Genomic DNA, 20,322 nt, shown 5'->3' with positions numbered 1-20,322 from the left:
AAAATGCTAACGACAGACGCTTCCCTTACCGGCTGGTGTGCGGTCTTGGATGGCCGTCCAGCCCAAGGGAGCTGGAGAGGCCATCTTCTCGCATGGCACATCAATTGCCTCGGAATGATGGCTTTATTTTTGGCCCTACAGCACTTCCTCCAGCAGTTAAGAGGCTACCATGTTCTAGTGCGGGTGGACAACACATCGGTAGTCTCGTACATTAATCGCTAGGGCGGACTGCGCTCACGCCGCTTGAACAAGCTAGCGCACCAGGTTCTGCTTTTGGCACAGGACAAGTTCCTGTCCCTCAGGGAATGGGATCAGATCTGGGAAAGATTCTTTACAGCAGACGTGGACCTCTTTGCCTCCCAAGAGACAGCACAATGTCCCCTCTACTACTCTCTGACTCTTCCAGCTCTCTGGGTCAGGACGCGATGGCCCATACGTGGCCCAAATTATGCCTTTATGTGTTTCCTCCGATAGCTCTGCTCCCAAGAGTCCTGGCGAGGGTCCGTCAACAGCGTTTGTGCCTCTTATTGATAGCGCCCTGTAGTCCGACCAAAGTGTGGTTCTCGGATCTAATATCTCTCCTCGATGGCTCACCATGGGTGATTCCAGTGGGGAGGGATCTTTTGTCTCAGACGCAGGGGACAATATTTCATCCCCGGCCTGAGCTTTGGAACCTTCACGTTTGGCCGCTGAACGGGACCAACTAAGTCAAGCTGGTCTTCCAGCCAGCGTAATTAAGAATATTTTAAGTGCTAGGGCTCCCTCCATTAGAAGAGCTTATGCCCTCAAATGGAATATATTTAAATGTTGGTGCATGAAGAAACATGTAGACCCAGTCCACTGCCGAATTGTTTCAGTGCTGGAGTTTCTGCAGGAAAAGTTGTCCTCGGGCTTGTGCCCTAGTACTCTCAGGACGTACGTAGCCGCTATTTCACCCTGCCATGTTCTGATTGCCATTGGAAAGCACCCTTTAGTTGCCCATTTCATTCGTGGAGCTAAACGGTTGAGGCCACCCACTAGAGCCACTGTCCCTTCGTAGGATTTATGTATCGTGCTCGAAGGTCTAATTGACACCCCTTACGAACCACTAGAGTCAGCGCCTATCAGGTTTTTGACCCTTAAGATGTTTTTTTTGATGGCCATTACCTCACTGAAAAGAATTGGAGATCTGCACGCCTTGTCAGTCTCCCCATCCTGCCTAGACTTTGCGGACGTCCTGTCAGACAAAATTGATCTGAGGAATGTTTCCGGTTCACTCCTATTTATAACCTGCAGGTTATATTTATATATTTATTTTTATATTTATTTATATACAGATGTTACTCATGCGGTATTCTGGTTTTACCGTCACGCCTCACGGTGGCGGCATTTGGGTTTGTGCGTTTGCTGGCTTCTACCGCTGAGTGGCGCTATATAACTATAGACTGACGCCTCGGGCATAAGTTTATTCTCTCAAGAATTAATGAGCCGCGCGCCGTTAGAGCTGCACATAGTAGCAAATAAAATCAAGTGAAACGTTGTAGTTAAACGAATTCATAATCACAGTATTAAAATTACAGTACAAATGTAGAATTTAAATTAAATTAAATCTTATTAGGATCGAATTTAAGCAAAGTAAACATTAACACAGTTTTTAGATTTTATCATGTGTTATTATAAAAACTACGCATGTATGTTTTTCGTTATCTTATATTTTGTGTTCTTTAAATTTGTAGTAGATTTATTAACTGAAAAAAAAAGAAAATAAATTACCATAAAAATGTAAACATTGTCATGCTGTGCTACTGCGTCAGCAGATGTCGATGTGTTTTTGCGTTATTATAAGAATTAAATGCAGTAGGCTGTTCATCATAATGTTCTTTAATAAATAATAAAAAAAATGTAACAAATTACATTTTCACATCCCAGCACCCCCGTTGCGCTGTACCACCGCTGGCGAAAACCTTATAAAATACAAGTGAAACATTAAACGAATTTATCATCACAGTACTAAAATTACAGTTTTTGTGAACTTGAGCGCGTCAGAAAATAAACCGAAACTCTGTGTATACTCGCCTCACAGACATGAAAAATATATACTTACAGAAAGCAAAATGTCTGCTTTTATATAAACTAATGGGGGAAAAAAATCAGCTTATGTAATTCGTATGAAATGTGGATTACCACAGCGCATCCACCCACAGCCGAAATGAAAAGACATCAACTTATCAATGAATTATTAAAATGGCCAGTCAGTTTCCTTGCTGTTTTCCCCGACGCATTCATAATCATTAGTCTAGTTCTGCCAGTGCGGTGTTTCTTATCCCCATCCCTGTTAAAACGGCGTATTTAGAGGCTCGCTTGCGAGAGCAAAAAGAACTATATTATTTTACTTTTGATTATTATCATGTTATTGAATGATTGTTTGAAACTGAAGCACTCCGTGTAAATTCATGCCACGAGTCATTTTATCATACAAAGATTCTTACGTTGTGCTCGGGCCACTAAGTGTCTGTGGATTCAAAAATTGACATTTTTACCGCTTTGTAATCACTGGAATGGAAGAGATAGAAAGTTTCCTTATCATAACACGCCTTGTATTGTTTTTAATCGCTCGATACACACATCGCACAGCGCCACAAAGACAACGCTTACTTAACACTTATAAATGTGTTTGTTATATTTCACTAAAAGGCTTATACACACATGCATTGTGCTGTGTTGTTGTTACACACTTTCACTTTTCATCTCCACTTTGATCAAAATGCTCCCGATATGAGCCGACACAAACAGCTTCGAAAAATCTAATTATTCATCTCATAAAGAAAGGCGACATATACTTGCTGATTAAACACTGCATTTTTTTTAAGTGAAAGCGCGCGATGTGAGCAGCTTTAATTATTAATAATTAAATAATTATTCAATGCTGGACATAAACAGCTAAAATCAAGATGAATGTTATTCTTTAAATTGTTATTATCATGTTCTTTTTCTGTTTGGGTTCAGCGTTAAATGATTATTTGAAACTGAAGCGTGTCTTGTAGATTCATGCCACGAGTCATTTTATCATACAAAGATCATTATGTTGTGCTCGGACTTTTTTGTGCTCGGATTTTTACCGTTAAAAATAAAAATGTTTTTACAAGCCCTTGAGCTGTTGTTTGTACTATTTTGTTTAATAATAACAATAACAGTAGACAAAGAGAAACATAGAGTCTGTCTAAACAAAATTAATTGCAGCCGTTTGCAAAATGTCCCCTTGCGCCACCTGGTGGTCATTTCACAAATTACTTTGAATTGTGACTGATTTATTTTGGCTGTTGCCGTTTGCCGCGACAGAGTGCATCGCAGTCATAGACATTCCGCGTGAGTAACCACTGTGTATATATATATATATATATATATATATATATATATATATGATGTTATGTTATATGAACATTATGATGTTACTTAATGTGATGTCACTGAACATGTCACTCAATATAATACCACACAGAAAGTTATTAACCCTTTTCAGCATAAGTTTAAGGCATCTTCACAGCTGATCCGTTTGAGATCCCTATTGTAGAGAAAAAATCCCTCTGCAATTTTGCATCCTCAATGACTTTAGATCATATTGGCCCTATTTGGTGGCAATCGTATGAATTCCCTAGGAAGAGTATGTCAAAATCGTTTGTGTTTTGTACCAAAATAACCGGCCTCCTGTTGAGTTTAGCCCAGAACATTCAGTGCGAAAGTTGTTCGGCTCAATGAGCTTTAAATGGTACAGAGTTTCTGAGGGCCTCGTGCTAGGCCCATGGCCCAGAATCTCAGACATCCTAATGGCAGCAGATTCCAACTCTCTGCCAATGATGCACAGGTTGTGTGTAGACAGCTTGGATGTGGTAATGCTGTCAGCGCTCATCGTAAAGCCCACTTTGGTCAGGGAAGTGGCCCAATACTGTATGCCAATATATACAATACTGAAACTCGCGCATTTCAGACGCGCATGTGTTTGTCACTGACACACATGTTCCCAGTAGTAAAAATAAAGTTGTGTTGTGCATTTGTTGTTGGAAATGAGTCTCTCGACGGAGCAAGAGTATTCATAGTTTAGTATTATTTCCGCTTATTGGCAAATAGTCGTGAATAGAGGCAAAGTTTTAAAAAAATATGTCAGAACAAGTCCTCATACCTGTCCTATTCCCCCGATCTAAAAAGGATTTTTTTTTCATTTATTCCCATGTTTATTTTTTTACCATGTACTGTTTCCTGTTTTTATATTCCCCCTTTTGTTCTCTTTTCTTTTATTTTTATGTTTATTTAATGTTTCTTTTTTCTTTTATTTGATTTTCATTCCATTTCTTTATATTCATACTCTTTCTTTATTTTCCCTTCCTCTCTTAGATGCAGAAATACATAATAATTTAGTACTACATTTCTAATAATATACTCAACAGCTCCAAACATCAGGGGGGTGACAGGTTAAACATTAGTAACAAATTCTATTTAAAAAGTGCAGCATCCACTGTATGCTCTCAATAATATTATTGATTAATCATTAATTACATTAATCATTATCATTAATTGATATTGAATTTTGCTCTTTGTCTTAGATGGCTCTAACATACGACTGGCTGGTGGCAGTAACTCCTGCTCTGGTAGAGTGGAAGTCTATTATAATAACCAGTGGGGAACAGTGTGTGATGATGACTGGGACATGAATGATGCACAGGTGGTGTGTAGACAGCTTGGATGTGGTAATGCTGTCAGCGCTAATAAAAATGCCACCTTTGGTCAGGGTAGTGGCCCAATATGGATGGATGATGTTCACTGTACCGGAAGTGAAAGCAACATCACACAGTGCACTCATAGTGGATTTGGAAAACACAACTGTAGCCATGGTGAAGATGCTGGTGTTACTTGCTCAGGTACAGAAATCTCATATTATGACTTTTTAATAAATGTGATTATATGTTCACTGTACTAATGAACTTTAATTGGCTATTAATATATATATATAAAGGTGCATATGAGTAGGTTGCCTCCAGGCAGGAGGGGCATTGCCCACGCAAACAGATAAAAATATCCCTCAACAATTTCCAATTAAATTAAAATATTTTTTTCCACAAATTAGGAGTGGGGAAATCACTGTGTTATCACTTGAAGGAAATGTGGGTTTGTTACGTGTCAGATATTAAATAGGATAAAAAAACGTAACATTTTGGTGAAGTAAAGACTTTTACTCACATTTTGAAATTTGGATGATTACAGAAAAAATGTAGGAGTGTCACCCAAAACAAAGAAATAATCTAAACAAACAATTCTTATAACTAACCCCTAAACTAATAACAGAAAAGAAATCTGAAAATAAAACGAAACCTTCTAAACTAAACTCCTTTAAACTAAAAAAACAAAAAGTACAAGGGTGGCGTAACACTCCTAATCAATGAGTTGATCTAATACTAATTAAATAATTGAATAAATCAAAGCACCAAAATGCTTCTTGAAATTGAAGTTGAACTTGACTCGTAGTAGGCCAAACTAAAACTCCAACGTTCAGTGTAAACACACACACACAATTCGATACAAGTCAATAGACAGAAACAGAACTATGGATAGGTTTGAATCGCACAAAGCAAAGCATAATTCCTTATGTCCGAAAATACAATAAGCATCTGGAGATTACTAAAGTTGAAGCAGTTTTGTTGAACACATTGAAGCACAAGATACACTGGCGAGGCGAGCACACACACACACACACTGAACTTAAGGCCTCAAACACATTCGGCACGTCAGCGGATTGGCAGAGCGTCATGACGTCAAATTGATGATGGACAGCCCAGTCAGCCAATAAACATATACCTAGAAGCGGAGTGAGAAAATATCCACTAGATGGCAGTAGTGATGGTAATGGTAAGGATTTTGCTTTCCCAAATCATGATATTTTTTCCATCACACTTTACGGTTGGGAAAATACTGTTTTCATGATGATTGCAGTGCCCTATTTACATCATATTTAGTGCTGTGTGTTCTTTTCAAATAGTTAAATCTTGGTTTCACTAGTGCAGAGAGGAAGGAAGAACTATTGTTGAGGAAAAAATGTGAATGATTGTGATTGGAGATAACGCAAACGTTTGATAATATCAAATCATAAAAAAGAAAAAAATAACAGTAGCGCGCTATATTTGATGCATTTCCAAATGCATAATTCAAACAAAACACAAAGGATTAAGACTAAACAGCAGTGTAGCCTTAAAAAAATCAGTCTGACTAATTGGCAAAAAAGGCAATTTGCTAGGCAGCATAAAGAATTGATTGTGGCACATTGGAAAAAGGCCATGTGGTCTGATGAGTCCAGATTTACCCTGTTCCAGAGTATTGTGTACATCATGGCAAGTAGACTGGTGGATAAAGTGATGCCTAGTATGCCGAGTATAAACCTGTGTGAGCAGTGTCATGATCTGGGGTTGCTTCTGTTGGTCAAGTCTAGGTTTAGCAACATTATGTACCTAAGAAATGATGTCAGCGGATGACCTGAATATACTGAACAAACCAGGGTTTTCCATTAATTTATGTTTTTTAATCCCTGATGGCACACCCAAGAGTGATTTAGGATGTACAAGACATTATATTTCCACTTGATTGTCCACAGAACCCAGAAATTAACCCCATTAAGAATCTTTGGAATGTGCTGAAAAAGTGAGTCTTCCCACTCTTCCATCATCAATACCTCTTTTGATTGTGTAAAGCTGCATTGTGACAATGTCAATTGTTAAAAGTGCTATACAAATAAAATTTAATTGAATTGAATACAATATCTTGGAGAGACAATAATGTGACTCTGGATGACAGTAAACGTTGTGATATTGCATAAGCTTATTAAAATGATGTCACAGCGAATTATTGCCCTAATCAAAGCAAAAGGCTTTATAATTAAGTATTATATACTCAGCAAAAAAAGAAACGTCCTCTGACTTTTAACTGTTTTTACTTTCAGTAAACTTAATGTGTAAATATTTGTATAAACACTAAAAGAGTCAACACCATAAGACATAAACTAAAAATGTTTCCCAATGTGTCCCTGAATGAAGGGAGGCTCAAAATCAAAAGTACCAGTCAGTATCTGGTGTGGCCACCAGCTGCTTGAAGTACTGCAGTGCATCTCCTCCTCATGGACTGCCTATTGCGGACAGTCTGAGCACTGATGGAGGGATTGTGTGTTCCTGGTGTGACTCGGGCAGTTGTTGTGGCCATCCTGTACCTGTCACGCAGGTGTGATGTTCGGATGTACCGATCCTGTGCAGGTGTTGTTACACGTGGTTTTCCACTGCGAGGATGATTAGCTGTCCTTCCTGTCTCCCTGTAGCGCTGTCTTAGGCGTCTCACGGTGCGGACATGGCGATTTATCGCCCTAGCCACATCAGCAGTCCTCATGCCTTCTTGCAGCATGCCTAATGCACATTCACGCAGATGAGCAGGGACCCTGGGCATCATTCTTTGGGTGTTTTTCACAGTCGGTAGACAAGTCTCTTCAGTGCCCTGCGTTTTTAAAACTGTGACCTTAAATGCCTACTTTCTGTAAGCTGTTAAGGTCTTAACGACCATTCCACAGGTGCATGTTAATTAATTGATTATGGTTAATTGAACATGCATGGAAAACATTGTTTAAACCCTTTACAATGAACCCCTCCGCCTCCTCCTTCTTCTTTCATCTTAAAACAGTTATGATTCTTTCCATTAATAAAATGTAGGTTAATTTGCTTTATTTTTACTTTACCTTTGTATTATATAAATTATTTTTATATAATCATCTGAGTTTCCATTATTTATTATGGGTAAAAATCACTTTGATATACGAGTGCTTTGGATTACAAGCACACTTCTGGAATTAATTATGCTCACAGTCTAACTGTGTATATGATAATATCATATTTTCTAAATATAAAGCAGCTTATGTTGTGAGGGTGGATGACCCTGTCCATAAGTATTTTATAATGTGGGGGCCCAAAACACTTAGATGTAAGGATAAACAACTGTAGAACAAATGCCTAAATGAATGTGATGAAAAAACATTTTTATGAGATATGGAAGCCAGGGGCCAATACGGCTTTATAAGATCCAGTGTCAAATAAATATGAGCTGCAATTCATTTATTCAACAGTTTAGCATTGTGCAAATTCCCCTAGGTGAGCATCCCATTAATTGGTCAGGATTATTGTTCATTAACATATTGAAATTTAATCTTTTTAGAATAAGGCCCCTCCCACAATTTTTCCCTAATTACACAAAAATAAAAAGGTGCAGAACTTTATGGAGTCTCTTGGGACCTTTTGCGCTATGAACAACAGGGATTCAAACCATTATCACAATTTTAAGCATTATTGGGAACAAACTTACAAATCAATTTTTCATCTAGGCTGGCAGATTTACCAGCTGAAAAATGAGACAAAACACACACCACTAATGAGTCTTCCCTTAAATGTCAAACTGATAGAAACAGGATATGTGGGACAGGATTTTTTTTAGCCAGGAACTGCTTTTTTTTTTAATTTAAATTCTCCATGGTTCTTGGTTGCTCAACTTTGTGACATCACATGTCATAAATCAAATATGAAATAAATACACGTTAGCTACAAAGTCTTAAAATGTACATACAAATCACTATGGCCAAACTCACGCTGATTTGTTAAGAACTGTCTAAGAACTGTCATAATGCACAATTAAATTTGACAATAATTTAATTTTTTTTGTATTGTATTTCTATGATTTTATTAATTTTATTGTATTTCTATCATCTTAGAAACCATGAATACAATACCAACCATAGGGGAGGAAGTGAAGTCTTTAGGGATTGCGATTGAGGACTAATTTCACAGGGATTTACTTTTGTTATAACGTCAATTTGCAAATACTGTGAAAATAAAATTTAATGGCAATGCCACCAAGAAAGAAAAACTAGTTTAAAAGAATGTAAAGTTTGTTTATCAGAAATATGGAGGACTTTCCCCTTATTTTTTTTCTAGAGTCAGCTGAATTGTCCCAAATTTGAATTATTGATGGTTCTTTGATGTTTAACTATTTGACACAACATCCTATACAGTACATCACTGATGAATGATGCATGCGCGCATTCGGCACGACATCCAATCAAAGTACCGTAGATTCTTTTGATTCGACAGCGTCCAACGTGACAACAACGTGAACTCGCCAGTTTGCGAAATGATACCGAAGGTAGTTTCCTTTGGCTATAAAAATTACGAGGTGGCCAACAAAAAACGAATTGCAGTATGTAAAACATGCGGGTCGAAGATTACAGACGGAGATGCCACAACTTCCAACTTTGTTCGATACTTGAAGTTGCACAAAAAAAGATAAGTTTTGAATGAATGTCAAGACTACCTTATCAGCTAAGTAATTTACTAGCTGCATGTTTATATCAATGAGACTGTACATTTCCTTTCAAACACTATAATCTGCAAACCCCTGCTGGTTCATACTGATCGGGATTTTGAAAGCCGGATTGTTTGTATAAGGTAGCCTACGTGAGTGTATCACACAAGGTAGAGAGCAAAGTTCTTTCATAAAAAAAGGTTTGTTTAATAAATACAGATCTTACAACCATACATAATCTGTATACATTTTATTTTTCTGCTAAAAAGACTTGAAAAGACTTGAAAGTCAAACCGTAGGACTTTGGACTTGACTTGAGACTTGTTGGCCTTTGACTTGGGACTTGACTCGGAACTTGCCTGTCTTGACTCGGGACTTAAGGGAAATGAATTGAGACTTACTTGTGACTTGCCAAACAATGACTTTGTCCCACCTCTGGATTTACCTTTAGACTGTCACAAACAACCTACAGTACTAAAGTTAACATTTAGCTATGAATTGTCAAGATTTGTCAATAAATCCCATGATTTTCCACTTGTTAACAGCGACCTGAATACCTGTGACAACAGCGACGAACCTGCCGAACTCTTCTGTAATAAATGTGACTGTAACAGGACAAATTGAGGGAAGGACAATAGACACTAGTGACAGTTATGAGTAAAAATTTTATTCTTTTGTTTATTGGTAAAGAACATATATGTGGTGAAGCTGCAAGTGGCATTCTCCCTTTTCTCACTCTGATTCCTCATTTAATGCTCCTCCAGCATACACTGAAAAAAATTCTACTTTGGATCAACTTCAAAAAAATAGCTTCAATTTGTTACAAGCAATTTTTTTTCTTTCTCTCAAATCAAATGTTATAATAATATTTAAGGTTTAATTTTGATTAAATATAAATAGATTTTTAAGTTTCCCCAAAGCAAAAGAAATTCATCCATCCAAATCAGAAACAAAAGTTATTACAATGCCTTAGGCCAGTAAAACTTATTTTTCAATTTTCTAACAACTTGATTATATCACTTTGGAAAAACCTAAAATTTAACACTATAATTAAGTTTAGTGTTTACCTTGAAAGAAACAAATTACATTTATGTAGTATAAAGTTATAGAAGTAAATTATAGTAGTAAAGTAATCTTTTTCATTATTCTCAAGTTAAAAGTATGATTAGGTAAAAACTAAACTTTATGAATTATACATAAAAATCAACATATAGTCTTTTTCTAAAATAAAGAAATGTAATTATCTCTATGCCAAAAAAAAGTTCATTTATGTGGAGAAGTTACATTTATGAATGAAGTAAGTAACTTTTTTTTAAAAGTTACATTTATAAATGAAGACAATGAACAAACAGGTTCTCCTCAAAAACATTTATTACCATCCTTAAAACCATACATTACCTTTTCTTTTTGTTGTACTATTATTTCTCCAATTCAAAGACAGAAAACAAAAATTAAATAAATAAAACAATGCATTTTTAATAACTTAAGTTTAAGAACCGTATAAACCTATTTGCTAACCATGTGAAAATCTGACAATTGTTTGACAAAGTGACCAAAATGTTATATTTTAATGTCAATAAAGAATACGTTCCCTAAATATTTTCTACAGGGCCACAAAAGTGTGTTTGAGCTCACCAAGAATGCTCAAGTTTAGCGCATAGATGAGGCCAAACAACATGGAACATCCATGTGCAACTGGTAGAAACTCAGTAAGTCAGAATCCCGATTTCATTTGGTGGCTGAAGACAGTCCTCTTCCTACCTGAGGACAAACAGGGCCATCGTGCACCTCTCAAGTTCAGCCTGAGCTTCATCTTTCTTAACAACCTAATAAAAGAAAGGACATTTGTTAGACAAGTTGCTCTATTTGGCAAAATAGTGTCTGATGTATACATGTAGAAATCACTTAATCACTTCCTATGAGTGCAAAAAAATAAATAAAAAATACCTAGGATTATGGTGCATCAAGTTAAATGTAATTATGTCAATGAATAGGCAAAAACAACTGATATACATATACACACACACACACACACACATTATATATTACATTATATTGCCAAAAGTATTGGCCTTGACATGCATACAGTATAAACTTGAGTAACATCCACTTCTTAATCCATAGGGTTTAATATGATGTTGGCCTTTTGCAGCTATAACAGCTTCAACTCTTTTGTGAAGTCTTTCCACAAGGTTTAGGAGCATGTATGTAACTAATGTTAATACATACTATGATTAAAAAAAATGGCCCTGTGTAAAGGTTGTGCTGCAGCTGATAATGCCACTGACCTCATATTTGTGAATATGAAGGGGCAGAGGTAGTTGTGTGGTTTTTGGATGTTGGTATACTGATTGGAAGCTCACAGGTTCAAACCCCAGCACCACCAAGCTGCCACCTGGACCTTTGAGCAAGGCTAATTTATCAATTCAGTAATATTTTTCATTTCTAAGGTTGAAATGCCTTATGAACAAATGCTTACCAGTGCTTAATCAGTTGGTCCACATCTTAATAATAATAATAATAATAATAATAATAACAGATTTTATTTGTAGGCGCCTTTCATGACACCTTACACACCATAAAAAAATAAAAAATAAAATAAAAATTAAATAAATAAATAAATAAAAAACCAACAACAATAGTAAAGGACAATATACAAGCAATGCAGTGTTAAAAGTATGTCTGCCTGAAGAGATGTGTTTTTAAACGGGATTTGAAAACAGAAATAGAGTTACTATTCCGGATATCAAGCGGTAGTAGATTCTACAGGTAAGGGGCAGCGTAGCTAAAAGCTCGAGATCCCATGGTTGCCAAACGCATACGAGGAAGAACCAAATTTGGTGACGATGATGATCTCAGATTTTTTGAAGGAGTATAGGTTAGGAGAAGATCTGTTAAATATGACGGAGCCAGGTTATGTAATGCCTTATAAACAAAAAACAGAATTTTATAATGTATGCGCTGTTGAACAGGAAGCCAGTGTAACTGTTGAAGAACAGGAGTTATGTGGTCCATTGTAGGAGTTCTAGTTAGTATTCTAGCGGCTGAGTTCTGTACTAACTGTAACTTATGTAGGAGTTTTAGGGGAAGACCAAAAAATAGAGCATTGCAATAGTCGATGCGTGTGGTGACGAGGGCGTGTACCAGGATAGCAGCGCTTCTCATTGAGAGGGCCGGACGGAGACGGTTAATGTTTCGGATGTGGTAGTACGCTGTCCTAGTGAGTTTATTAATATGTGCTTCAAAGGATAGGGTGCTATCAAGAATAACACCCAAGCTTTTAACTTGTGTTGAAGGAGAGATTGTAGAACCATCGATACATAAGGAAAAACTACTGGCCTTCGATAGAGTATTTTTAGTGCCCACGAGGAGTATTTCGGTTTTACTACTGTTGAGTTTAAGAAGATTATTTGAGAACCAAGATTTAACTTCAGCTAAACAATTTGAAAAAGAAGAGGGAGGAAGGTCAGAAGTAGGTTTGAAAGAAATATAAAGCTGGGTGTCGTCAGCATAACAATGAATATTGATTTATCTTCCACTAAATACACCATAAAACATTTTAGGAGATACTCTCTTCATACATTCACCTCCAGGATCTGGGCATGTAAAAACAAACATAGTATTGTTGGTTATGTTAGGCTTGTAAAGTGTGATAAAATAATCATGGCAAACATTGAAACCTGTATTCAGACAGCATTCACTAATCTGTGAACAAGTTAAACTAAAATGTTTTATTGTGCTAGTTATGTGTTAATTTAGTGCGTCACAGCCAACTTAATTTGGATGCCTTGTCCAGCTCCTGTGGCTTCCATTCACAATATTACATTTAACACCAAGCTAATTTCTGCTTTTGTGAGCAAGGACATACCAGATCAAGAACTTGAAGATAAAGATTATATCTCTGGTCTTCTCTCTGACATATCCTCCCTTGTTTCTGATGGTCTCAATTAATTTGTATTTGTTCAAGGAAACCAGCAATCTTGCTTGAAGTGGAGCAGTTATAATTCTCAGAAACTCATTACTGATCTTTAAATATATATATATATATATATATATATATATATATATATATATATATATATATATAAACACAAATTGGACTGGTTCTTAGCAAATCTTAATTACAGTGTGTATAAAAAAAAATCACCCTCCACTTGGACACGAGGCGAGGTCTTACAGGAAAAAGGGTAATTTATTAAGAAAAAATGGGAAAGGAAAGGGTTAAAGGAGAGAGAACGGAAAGAAAGGGAAGAGAAGGTGATGCATGTGCAGGTCTGGTTGGCCGTTGCCCCCCTGGCATGCGGGCACAGGCTGGTGAGTGGTGAAGGTAGGCAAAGAGGCAACTTTGGCCCACGCAGAGGTAGCGCTCCTGCACGTTCCCGTGACGGCGACTTCTCCCGCTGAACGCAAGCCAAGACCGGCCCCTCCCAGTTCTCCAGTCTCTCCTGGACGTCCGTCGGCTGGGCGGCTTTCCCGGCTGGGATCGGGGGCCCTAACTTAGTCCTCTCAGCGGCCTTTTCCACTTCGGCGGCAGGGATGCGAATGTGGGCTCGACGCGGAAGTGGGTCCTCACATGCTGTCCTCTCGCAGAGATTAAAGGGGCGGCATTCCCCCTTTTTAAAGCCTCTGAGTCTTTGAGGTAGGGTGAGGTGGTGGGGGGGGGGACGCCTAACTAGTGAGCGAGGAGTGAGCGAGGAGCGATAATAGAGTTATGTGCACACCCATCACAGGCCCACGCCGTGACATATATATGTAGGCACACAGAGAGAGAAAGCAGCTTAAGTGTTCTGAAGGTCGATGATCCAGTTTTAGAATTGTCTAGAAGTGTCTAAGAACGACAGTTTAACTAACAATTGATACAAAGTACCTTCTACACCTCATAATTTTCTAGAAATTTTCTTTTGTATTTCTGTCATGTTTCTAATATCAACATACGTTTTGCTGTTTGTCTTAGATGACGCTAACGTTTTTCACCTTGTTAACAGCGACCTGGATACCTGTGACAACAGCAACGAACCTGCCAAACTCTTCTGTAATAAATGTGACTGTAACAGGACAAATTGAGGGAAGGACAATAGACACTGGTGACAGTCATGAGTCAAAATTGTATTCTTTTGTTTATTTCGCGTTTGGTAAAGAACATATATGTGGTGCAGCTGTAAGTGGTATTCTCCCTTTTCTCACTCTGATTCCTCAGTTAATGCTCCTCCAGCATATGCACACAGACATTCATTAATTAGGCACATTCTCATCAAGTGTGAGTTCTTTCCCACCTGCATGATCCTTACATCCTTCACATACCGACACCAAACCATGCCCTCACCATCACTTACTCCTACTATCAGTGTGAGGTTTAGGAGCCATCACTTATGCATACAACTCCATATATATATACACATAAATACGCACACACACACACACACACACACACACACACACAGACACACACAGACACACACAGAGAAAGCAGCTTAGGTGTTTTGAGAGTAGATGACCCAGTCTTAGAGTTGTCAAGAACTGTCTAAAAACTGCCAATTTACATACAAACTGGTAAAAGGTACCTCCTACACCTCCTTTTTGTATTTCTGTCCTGTTTTTAATATCACCATATATTTTGCTGTTTGTCTTAGATGGTGCTAACATACGACTCGTTGGTGGCAGTAACTCCTGCTCTGGTAGAGTGGAAGTCTATTATAATAACCAGTGGGGAACAGTGTGTGATGATGACTGGGCCATGAGTGATGCACAGGTGGTGTGTAGACAGCTTGGATGTGGTGATGCTGTCAGAGCTCATCCAAGTGCCGCCTTTGGTCCGGGAAGTGGCCCAATATGGATGGATGATGTTCGCTGTTCCGGAAGTGAAAGCAACATCACACAGTGCTCTCATAATGGATTTGGAAAACACAACTGTAACCATGGTGAAGATGCTGGTGTTACTTGCTCAGGTACAATAAAAAAAAAATATTATGACCTGGTAATAAATGTGATATTTTTTATATGAAACAAATACATTTTAGTGGATTGTAAAAACAATACATAGAGCACAATTACTTGGCTTTCTGACATTTGTGCCTTTAGCTTGAGGATCAAGTGGTCGCTGAATTATTGAAACTACTTGAGCTCTTTGTGTGTGTTGACAGAGCAGAACCTAAAGACAACCAGGATGCATTTAGTCTGCATCCTTCATACAGTGTAATTCCAGTATAATACATCCTTCATACATATAATATTACCGCTAGTTGGATTTTACAACGTGCTGCTTTTACTTTGACAAAAGTCTTTTGACACCATCTGCAATGTAGCATCTAGTAGAGCACAAAAATCGCAGCTTTTTTTTTTTTTTTTTTACACTGCGCAGCCAGTGTCTGTGCATTATAAAGAAGTGTAAAAAATGCAGGTCAGCATTTTAGCTTTATCATACAAATATTGATACAAAATATTTTTCTAAGCGTTTAAATGTATATATTTATGTCGAAAGCACAAAATGTATTGTTTTTGTTTTTACAGTCGCAGTGCAGAGTTTAAATAAATTTAAAGTAAAATAGTTGCTCATTAAAAATATTTAGGACTGAGCCACATTCCCAAAGTTTTAGCTACAGCACAACACTCACTTACTTTTACGCATCTTCTATACCGCTTTATCCTGTATTCAGGGTTGCGGAGACCTGGAGCCTATCCCAGGAGGCTTAGGGCATAAGGCAGGGTACACACTGGACAGGCTGCCAATCCATCGCAGATACACACACTCTTATTCACACTCTACAGGGAATTTGGTATACCAATTAGCCTAACCTGCATATTTGTGGTCTGTGGGAGGAAACCGGAGTACCCGGAGGAAACCCTCCAAGCACGGGGAGAACATGCAAACTCCATGCACACAGAGACGGGAATCGAACACGGACCCTGGAGGTGCAAGGCGACAGTGCTAACCACAACAACACCGTGCCACTTACAGCACAACAATTTTTTTTTTAAATAAAAATTTTTCATGGTTCTTGGTTGCTCAACTGTGTGATATCACATGTCATAAATCAGACATGAAATGAATACATGTTAACTGCAAAGACTTAAAATGTACTAAAAATCACTATGTTCTTGTGCCAAACTCATGCTGATTTGTCAAGAACTGTCTAAAAACTGTCATAATTTACCTACCAACTGTCACATAGTACCTCCTACATCTTACAATTTGCTTTAAATTTCTTTCTTTTTGCATTTTTTTCATATTTCGAATATCAACATACATTTTGCTGTTTTTCTCAGATGGAGGTAACATACGACTCGTTGGTGGCAGAAACTCCTGCTCTGGTAGAGTGGAAGTCTATTATAATAACCAGTGGGGAACAGTGTGTCATAATTACTGGCACATGAGTGATGCACGGGTGGTGTGTAGAGAGCTTGGATGTGGTAATGCTGTCAGCGCTCATAAAAGGGCTTACTTTGGTCAGGGAAGTGGACGAATATGGATGGATAATGTTCACTGTTTTGGAGGAGAAAGCAGCATCACACAGTGCTCTCATAGTGGATTTGGAATACACAACTGTAACCATGGTGAAGATGCTGGTGTTACTTGCTCAGGTACAATAAAAAATTCTTAAATTGTAATCTTCTAATAAATGTGATAATTTTTATAATAAACAACTAAATTTCAGTAGATTGTAAAAACAATACATAGATGTAGCACAATTACTTAGCTTTTTGACATTTGTGCATGTACATGTATTGATAATATAGTGTTTGGATTATTAAAACTAGTTGAGCACTTTGTGTGTAGACAGAACAGAACCCAAAGACAACCAGGATGCAGATAGTTTGTGTTTGCTGATAATCTTTATTCAGAAGAGCCAGCACTCATCAGTGTCTTAAAAACCATAAATACAATACCACCCATAGGGGAGAGAGCAAAGTCTTTAGGGATTATGATTGTGTAGGACTCATTTCACAGGGATTTACTTCTAACATGTCAATTTGCAAATAATGTGAACAAAATGTAATTTTATCTACTGTATAAAAACAACATGAGGTTTCTGGGAGATCTGCCTCTGCTGTGTGAGTAAATGCATCTTGGTCTGTGAGAACTGACAGAGATAGGTTGAAGACACATGCTAGACTGAGGTAATTGTCTATAAAAACTTTAACTTTTTGGTAAACAAGGGTTAGAGTCAATTCTCTGTGCACTTGCTATCTAGATTCTTGACAAACTTTATTGCAGGATATGCTTATTAGCAGAGACACCTTCAATATATGTAGCTAAGCCCTACCCACAATTCACACATTAAGGAAGCCTGAGGACCTGTCCACACAGAGACGCGTTTCGCTGTATACGTATTAATTTTTTATCGTATTGGCGTTTCGTCCACACGGATCCGGCGTTTTAGGAGCCTGAAACCGATTTTTTTCTAAACCGGGTCCCAAAGTGGATAAATCTGAAAATGACACCCTTGCGTCTTCGTGTGTCCGGCCAATCCGTATATTTTGTGAAACGATGATGTCATCACATCACGTGTCGGCTGCGCCACACGTAACAGCAACAACAATAATGGCGGACTACATGATTGTGTTCGTGTTGCTACAAAGCCTACTAGCTTTATTACAGCAAAATCTATTGTTTCTATGCAACTGTTTTGAGCAACAAGCGATAATGGACAACACCATCTTGGTTCGTATACAGCGCGCAAGGTTATGCGCATGCTCAAAGTCTTCTTCTACGTGTATAGTGTATCTCTATGGCAGAATTACAGCGCCCCATACTGGTCTGGCATATATACTACACCGTTTTCAGTGGTTTCGTGTGTACACAGATATTTCTTGAGACAACGCCGTGTTTACGCAAAAAAAATTATCGGATAGGGAACGCACCGGCTTCGTATGGACGGAGTCTGAAACTACTCTTGATTAATTACCTGAGAACAAATTGCTTCAGACCTACTTCAATCACACTTCAATCAACACTACCAAACAGCGAAAACTAGGTACAGTATACAGTAAGAACCAATTGTGTTACAAAAACAGTACAAAGGTTAAAAACCTACCCTACCAGTGGAGAAGAATCCAATTTAGAAAACTAAAGCACACAGTGTGTAATATAGTGCTTGCTGGATTATTGAAACTATTTAAGCACTTAGACAGAGCAGAACCCAAAGACAACCAGGATGCAGATAGTTTGTGTGTTTGCTGATAATCTTTATGCAGTAGAGTCAAGCAGAAGAGCCAGCACTCATCGGTGTCTTAAAAACCATGAATACAATACCACCCATAGGGGAGGGAGCAAAGTCTTTAGGGATTGTGATTGTGTACAGTAGGACTCATTTCACAGGGATTTACTTCTAACATGTCAATTTGCAAATAATGTAAACAAAAAGTATAATTGTATCTATAAAAACAACATATATTTTACCCATTTAAAGTTATTTCAGGTTACCATATGAACAGGTATACAAACCGTGGGGTGTGCACACACAACAACACCCCTCACCCTCCACCCAAATGTAGAAAGCTCTATTTTGAAAGAGAGTCTAAAAAATGATCAGACAGAGCTAAACATGTGAACTCTGACCTTTACAAATAATGTTAACAGTATTTAAAATCAAACAGAGATTTTTAATTAGTTTTTTATTTTGCTCTTTTCTTCTGTAATCACTTTTTTAAGAATGCACTGCTCAAAATAAAAAAAACGATTTAAGTCAGCTGAATTGTCCAAAATTTGGATTCTTGATGGTTCTTTGTTGTTAAACTCTTTGACATTATATGCTAAACATCATTTATGAATTTACTATTCATTAGCTATGAAATTTTAAAATGCAAAGATATACCTTTAAAATAACCTTCTGCACCTGACATTTTGCTATGAATTGTCAAGATTTGTCAAGAAATGCTCTGATTTTCCACTTGTTAACAGCAACCAGGATACCTGTGACAACAGCCACGAACCTGCCATATACTTCTGTAATAAATGTGACTGTAACAGGACAAATTGAGGAAAGGACAATAGACCCTGGTGACAGTCGTAAGTCAAAATTGTATTCTTTTGTTCATTTCGCGTTTGGTATAGAACATATATGTTGGGCTGGGGGTAGCTCAGTGGATAAGGCATTGGACTACGGTTCGGAAGATCCCAGGTTCAAAACCCACAACCCCCAAGTTGCCATTGTTGGGCCCTTGAGCAAGGCCCTTAACCCCCAAATGCTCATATGTGTAATGAGATTTAAAAAAAAATTTAAGTTGCTCTGGATAAGAGCATCTGCCAAAATGCCCAAATGTAAATATATGTGGTGCAGCTGCAAGTGGTATTCTCCCTTTTCTCACTCTGATTCCTCATTTAATGCTCCCCTGACATATGCACACAGACATTCAATAATTCAAGGATTCAAGGAGCTTTATTGTCATACCAGCACACTTCCACGTTCTGGTACGAAATTAGGACCCAGGTCCCGTTTAAGCCACAGCGATAGCATAGTAGTATAAATATGAGGGTGTAAATATGTATATACATGAACATAAATAAGAGCAGTCAGAGATATATTATGCAGGAAATTAGACATAAACTATACATAGTGTATTGCACATTTTCAGAGGCTGGATGGCACACATTGTATATTTAACTCATAGGGTTATATATATGTATTGCACCATAGAGTTATATATTACACTAAAAGTTTGATTGTGTTTAATGGGAGGGGACCTACAGAGCACGGCTAGAGTTCAGCAGTCTAATTGCTTCAGGGTAAAAGCTGTTTTTGAGTCTGGTGGTCTTGCACTGAAGGCTCTTTAGCCTTCTGCCCGAGGAAAGAGGTTGAAATAGAGTATGTGCAGGGTGGGTGGAGTCCTTAAAAATGCGGAGGGCTCTTCCTCTGCATCTTGCAGTGTACAGTTCGGTGATAGAGGGGAGCCTGCTCCTTACTGTCCTCTGTGCAGCCTTAACTACTCTCTGCAGGGCTTTCCTCTCAGCTACGGCGCTATTGCCATGCC

General features: G+C 37.9%; 1 protein-coding gene across 1 annotated transcript in view; it reads left to right on the top strand.

Annotated features, from left to right (window-relative positions):
* LOC128544929 (deleted in malignant brain tumors 1 protein-like) overlaps positions 1-20,322 on the top strand; it is a 35,251-nt gene that overhangs the window by 10,727 nt on the left and 4,202 nt on the right. Inside the window, exons 4-8 of the mRNA XM_053515242.1 lie at positions 3,339-3,345; positions 4,578-4,892; positions 14,985-15,308; positions 16,612-16,932; positions 19,253-19,360. Coding sequence (XP_053371217.1) covers positions 3,339-3,345; positions 4,578-4,892; positions 14,985-15,308; positions 16,612-16,932; positions 19,253-19,360 — 1,075 coding nt within the window. The remainder of the gene's footprint in view (positions 1-3,338; positions 3,346-4,577; positions 4,893-14,984; positions 15,309-16,611; positions 16,933-19,252; positions 19,361-20,322) is intronic.

This window comes from Clarias gariepinus, chromosome 16, assembly GCF_024256425.1.
Source record: "Clarias gariepinus isolate MV-2021 ecotype Netherlands chromosome 16, CGAR_prim_01v2, whole genome shotgun sequence".
Taxonomy (NCBI): Eukaryota; Metazoa; Chordata; class Actinopteri; order Siluriformes; family Clariidae; genus Clarias; species Clarias gariepinus.
Note: the sequence above shows the minus strand (reverse complement) of the source record. Positions and strands in the feature narration are given on the sequence as shown.